This window comes from Malurus melanocephalus, unplaced genomic scaffold (genome assembly GCF_030028575.1).
Source record: "Malurus melanocephalus ecotype Western Australia unplaced genomic scaffold, MMel_1.1 scaffold_647, whole genome shotgun sequence".
Classification (NCBI taxonomy): domain Eukaryota; kingdom Metazoa; phylum Chordata; class Aves; order Passeriformes; family Maluridae; genus Malurus; species Malurus melanocephalus.
In genome coordinates this window covers 232876-239005 of record NW_026623879.1, presented here as the reverse complement: position 1 = coordinate 239005, position 6130 = coordinate 232876, and the positions used below count along the sequence as shown (strand labels likewise).

At 43.7% G+C, this 6130-nt stretch overlaps 1 protein-coding gene across 1 annotated transcript in view; it reads right to left on the bottom strand.

Moving 5' to 3' along the window:
• Positions 1–6130, bottom strand: part of NELL1 (neural EGFL like 1) — a gene marked incomplete at its 3' end in the record, with an annotated part of 84884 nt that overhangs the window by 76802 nt on the left and 1952 nt on the right. The window contains exon 2 of the mRNA XM_057383642.1: positions 2245–2373. Coding sequence (XP_057239625.1) covers positions 2245–2373 — 129 coding nt within the window. The remainder of the gene's footprint in view (positions 1–2244; positions 2374–6130) is intronic.

Here is a 6130-nt window from a genome sequence, read left to right as displayed (position 1 = left end):
GTCCTGCCCTGCCCTGCTCAGAAGCTCCAAGGCCATCCCAAAGCAAGGGACACAGCCACAGCCAGCACACATGGGCTGCTCACACAATGTAAGGACTGACCAGGGCAGAGCTGGGCTCCAAGGACCACAATTCCCAGGTTGGGATAGCTGCTCCAAGAGGAGACAGCAATTTGGAAACCAAGCACTAACTTCCAGTCTTTTGTCTCCTCTGGGAGTGTCCTGTTGGATAAGGGTTTTTTGTGAATCTCTGTGGGAGAAGGTTTTATTACTAACTCAGTGGTCCATACATTGCTCTGAGTTCTGTACTGGTTTTACTGCATGGCAAGATAAAAATCAAAATTGAGTCTCTCCAAGTTGCAGCCAAAGGACCTGGCACACAGCCAGGCTGTAGCTGTAAAGTCACCTCYGTTAGTAAAAGGGAACCTACACACTGCTGCCATTTAACAAATAACAGATATGAACAAGAAGGGGGGAGGACAACAGAGCAGCCTCCGCCTTCCATCCCATCTGACAGCAAAAGCCTTCAGTCTTCTCACAAGCCAGGGGCTGATGAGCTTTACTGAATAGAGAAATTTTCCTGAGCCACCTTCCAGGAAGTTTTACACAAGAGGCAATATCCAAGCACAGGCCTAGCAAAAAGAATTTCTGTCATGGCATTTTAAAAAAGCTTTATTTACCTAACTACAGTCTTCAGATTGTGTACCCATTTCATGCAGTGAATGTTTGTTTATGGCCTCCCATGAGCATCTATCTTTCAGTTTATCTGTTYATATGAATTTTGTGAGTTCCACCTTTTTCACACCAGCTCTAAATTCCTAAACTACAGGTGGACTCCTGCAAGGAGAAAAGAACAGAATACCCGTCACATCTTTGTCATTAACCTTTCAAAGCTACTTTGGGCATCAGTGGTCTCAATCCAAGTCCTGATAAACATCTCAGACTTCATCCCTGCAGCTTTGACCACCAGTCTGTGAAAATCCACAACAGCCCATCAGTAGGGTTGCAATTAACTGCATGGAATGGCAATTGGAATTAYTAATGCAGACCACTGCAGTTCTTAGAAGAATGATTTTCATATTGTTTGTCCATAATACACAAACCTGAAGTCGGGGTACCAAAAGAAAAACAAATTGATATCTTTAAATTCAAAGAATCAATGCTGCTTCTTCTGGACACTAATCAGGGAATCAGTGAAAATCATGCTACTTGATGTATCATAAAAGACTGGTAACAAATCCTGAGGTGGTCTCCAGAAGTCTGTCTGCTCTGACTCCTAAACTGGCCTTGGCCAGATAAGGAATGAACTAAGATTACAGACCCACTTCCTTTATTATTTACAGTAAAGTCAGTCAGAACTGCGGATCCAGAACTGAAGCTAAATGAGATCTTAAACAATTTCCTCTGAAAACAGCTACAGAGGACAGATATGAAAAAGTGAGACACTAATATGCACACTTCAACTCTGAGTAAAACACAGGAAAAGCACAGAAGTCTCCACAATAAAAATGTTCCCAATTGTGCTTTAATTCACATGTTTCTTTCAAGCCATAAAAATGTCTTTCTTGCCTAATTAGCATATTGTAGCAACTCACTGCTTCCACCCCATAGGACACTGCCTCTTAATCTAGATCTTACTTAAATACATGGTAAAACTACATCCAGAATATTCCACTCAGTAAAAATACAAAAAAAACCACATCATTTTAAAGCACTGCACAAACATTATCGTRGACTACTTTAATGAGGAGAGGAAAAAAATCACAATTCAAATGACTTATCCTGTCCTTGATTCTCAGTTATCTTGGGAAGTTGAATACAATACTGCTCTATTTTCCCACTTTAGCTGTTTTCACAAATTTGATGAAGTGTTGCTACATTACCAATCAGTGTCAACACATTAAATGCCTTCTCATGGTTACACAGCTTTAACTGTGTATCTCTCTGCATGTACGCAATCACAACGGACTCCATCCCTTGCAACCACTCTGATGGTATTTAGGGAGAAAGAAATAATGGGGAGTACTGAAAACCTACCTAGAAAATTCCCTAAATATCCCCAATCACAACTACCTGACAGCACACACAAAAAAAATCACCTGCATTTCAATAACTAATTCCAAAAAAGAGAAATAAAAGAAAGCCAGTTAGGTAAGACCACCATTACAGGAATCACTTAAGCATCAAAGCTCTTATGAGCTCATGCAGACAGAAGTGAGATAAGAAAAYTGAGGATGTTTCTCTCACCTTGGAATAAAAATGCTTTGCTGGCATTGTGTAGTCCTGACACTTGCGTTACCCCCAGGGTTGTATTCACCAGATCCAGCTCTGTGATGATATCAATTTGTAAGTCAGGATCCATTCCAAATCCTACAGCTGTTGGAGGCAGAGAGAGTTAGATCAATTTTTATTTCAAACCAGGTAATGAAAAGAATAGAGAAGAATATCTAGCAGAGGCATTTCTAGTACCATCCCCACGCACACCGTACACAGTAATTACTTATAAGACAGTGACTGCTGCAGGAAAGAGAAGATACTCTATTCCAAGTCTTTCAATTGAACCAGATTTTACTGCACACATTTTAAAACACTCTAAAACTTATACATTTCTCCAGTATCTTCATTAGGTTAAAGAGTAAAAAAAAAAACAAGAAAGAAAAACATAACCACCTATGCAAAATGATTGGAGAGATTGCAGCATTCATCTGTTGGCCCCACTACTTCCAGGGAGATGTGAAGACTGAAAATTCCCCTCCCATTTCCTACCCGGCTGCAACCAACCTACCAGGCCTAGAGCTCATAGCTAAATGTAATCCATTTGCCCAGCTGGACCCAAGGACTCTGGAGGATATATGGTAGCCAGGCAAAGAACACCATCCTGTAGACCTGTTAGGATTCCGGGGATGAGGCTMCAAAGTGTTTGATATTGACCTCAGTTGTTGCCTGTGAAGTGTGCCAAAGTTACCCACAAACAGCAGCCATTCACTCACCCTGCAGCACTTCTGGACTGCAGGAGCAGTGACTACAAAAGCACAAATCTAAACCTGAAATTCAGAAAAGGCTTATGCCCAGGAAAAGCCTGGGTGCTCCTCAATGCAGTAGGGACCCAGTGGGATTGACAGAAAAGATCCATACTTGAGAAGTTTGAAAATGCTGTGTTGAAAAGCTCAGGGCAACTTGATGATTACAGCACACCAAGTTCATCTAACACGTCTCCTTTTGCTAGGGATGGGAAGAGCACAGCCTGACCTCAGCATCTCTCTCAGCACAGCAGTGTGACACGAGAGCTGTGCCTCAGACACAGGTCAAGTATCTCGAGCAGAATCCAAACACTTCCCTAATGAAATTTTTCACTAACATCATTAGTACCAGGAACRGGCTCCAAGAACAAAATCCTGACACAGCTGAAGTCAATGCTAAAAGTCCCATTGACTTCCATGGAGCAAGGACATTACCTCTAAAGCACGTCCAGATTGATTTCCACTAAGTAGACTTCACATTCAGGTCTAAATTGATTGATTTGTTATTCCAAGACTATACTTCTGGATCATTTAAGCAGCAAGTACTTTAGTTTGATTCTTTGAAAGGCTCTGAGAAATTACTGAGCTGTACAGGACGAACAAGAACTYACATACACTACTCATAAATCTTCTGGACTCCAGCACTTTCTCTTTTCCTCAAGGATTAAAAGTTGTTGGAATAACATGTGGTGTTAATKTGGAGGATTCTACTCCACAAGGAGCACAGTAGTAAAACACACTGAAAATACAGCTTTAGGAGGTCTCTAGCAACCTTACTCTACAGGGCAAATTAAGCTCTAGAGGCTTCTGATGGAACTGAAGCTCCAAGAGTGCTGACACATCCATAGATACACAGTGCTCTCACACGGATATGGGGATAAATACCCTTTTGTAGAAAATTGAAATTGGAGAAKATTAGAGAACCCAGATAAACTTCTCCAATGATAAAAACTTCCCAGATAATCAGTAACATCATCAGACTTTTACTAYCATCTTTGACTTCCATCCTAGACATCAGGCACTGAATGGCCACAGCTGACCTTTCACAGTGGTGGACCAGAACACCTTCCCCCTCCTGCAATAAACACCAGCACCAAAACAAGAAAGGCCTTGTTATTCTTCTCAGGTTTTCATCGAGCAGAAAAGCAGCATAATGTCAATTGTGTGAATTTACCTATCAGCAAAGACAAGTGTTTGCTGYCCCTGTGAGAAACAGAGTATGCTGTCCCTCATTAGGAACGGCTGACATCTACTCAGATCAGCAACAGGCTACTCATATGAAGGGAGGTCAAGCAGGTGCTAAAACTGCTTAACAAAAAGGACAAACTGCATCCAGGAAGACAAATCTCAACCCCCATTAAAGTAAGTGAAAGCTCTGTCACAGCCATCAGCAGGGTGGGGACAGAAACCACAGCGAGCAAGTATAGGCACTCCCATAAATCACAGTAGCTCCACTGCTCTATTAGAGCTGTTTATTCCAGCCTGAATACCCAAGGCTCAACAAGTATACATCACTGTAGCTCCACAGGCTTCGATTTATGCCAGTGAAGGATCTCGTGTGACAGCTTCAGCGTGCTCCCTTCCAGCTTAAAAAATACTTTCAAAAACAGAGAACGTTTCTAATGTCACAGTAACTCTTTAGCAAGAATCTACGCTGCTTTAAATACCTAGTCATTTTCCTGAGCTGGATCTTCAAACTGCAGCAGGCACTCAACAGCTTAGTTAATAATTAATAAACAACAAATCAGCAGCTTCAGTATGATAACCAAGTCTCCTTTTCCCCTGTGGTCTCCCCCAGTCTATCAGAGAGATACCACTGGCATACCAACCACACTTGCATCTAGTATTTTATGCTGTCTCTCTTCAGTGGAACAAGCAGCTGGAAATACCATCTCCTGCTCAAGTAAAAATGAAGCATCAAGCTGCCTGCTCTCAGTGGAGAGCTGTGCAATGCCTGGGCCCGATTCTGGAAGATGCTGCTTTYAATTCCTATTTAAAGTAATTGGGCCATTCCCCTTAAATCAGTGGCTTACACAAGCAACACTCCAAATACTTCAGGCAGGTGGGCGGGAGTAGAAATCATCTCAGGACTTGGTGGATTCGGCCCAATGTGAACTGAAGGCACTACAGTAGATTAGAGGATTAAGCCATATAATTATGAATGATGTCACTAGGAAATCCCTAAAAGAAATTAATTCTGCCTTACAGCTCTGACAGCTTTTATTCTCTGCTCCTGCCTTTATCACCTACACCCAAGCACCAGCAATSACGCCACGCTCCATCTAGCTAATGTGCAGCCATGCAACATATGCAGCACATTTATAATCTCGACATGTGTAATGTGCTATTTGGGGGTGGAAAAACTTTTAGTTAAAGCACACTCAACACAATCAAGCCATTTGTGCGTACCCACGTGAAACCATTCGAATGGTAAAGAATGGGCTCTARAAGAAGCATTTTACTCTTTCCTCTCACAAGTTTGGTGGCAATTGTTGCATACAAAGAACTTTCCAAGCAGGASAGTTTTGGGTCCTACTGACCATTTAAAATCTCAGGATGTGCTATCCTACCACGACAAAAGGGACTGACGTTATTTTCTTCCAACTATTTTTATGCCGTGTCTCTCTGCAGATTTTGATGAGATTATAATTACTATAAGAATTTAATTATAAAACATTAATTCSTCGGCACTTCTGATAATTGTGCCGGGTGATTTCCTTGAGAACAGCTGCAAGCATCACGGAGAAACGTGCCCTTCAGCAGCCCCAACCGAGGAACAGCGGTACCCGGGGACTAAGAACAAAGCCTTCGCGAGCAACAAGAAGCGGTTCTTGGGTCGCGAAACGCTGGGGAGATAACGGAGCCAGACTAAGGCGCTCGCAGCCGCATCCCGGCCGTAGCGCCGCTCCCCCGCCCAGCACCGCGGGCAGCTCCGCGCATCGCCCGGACAGAGCGGAGCCCGGGGCCGGCTCCGAACACCGCCCGGACAGAGCGGAGCCCGGGGCCGGCTCCGCGCACCGCCCGGACAGAGCGGAGCCCGGGGCCGGCTCCGCGCAGCGCCCGGACAGAGCGGAGCCCGGGGCCGGCTCCGCGCAGCGCCCGGACAGAGCGGA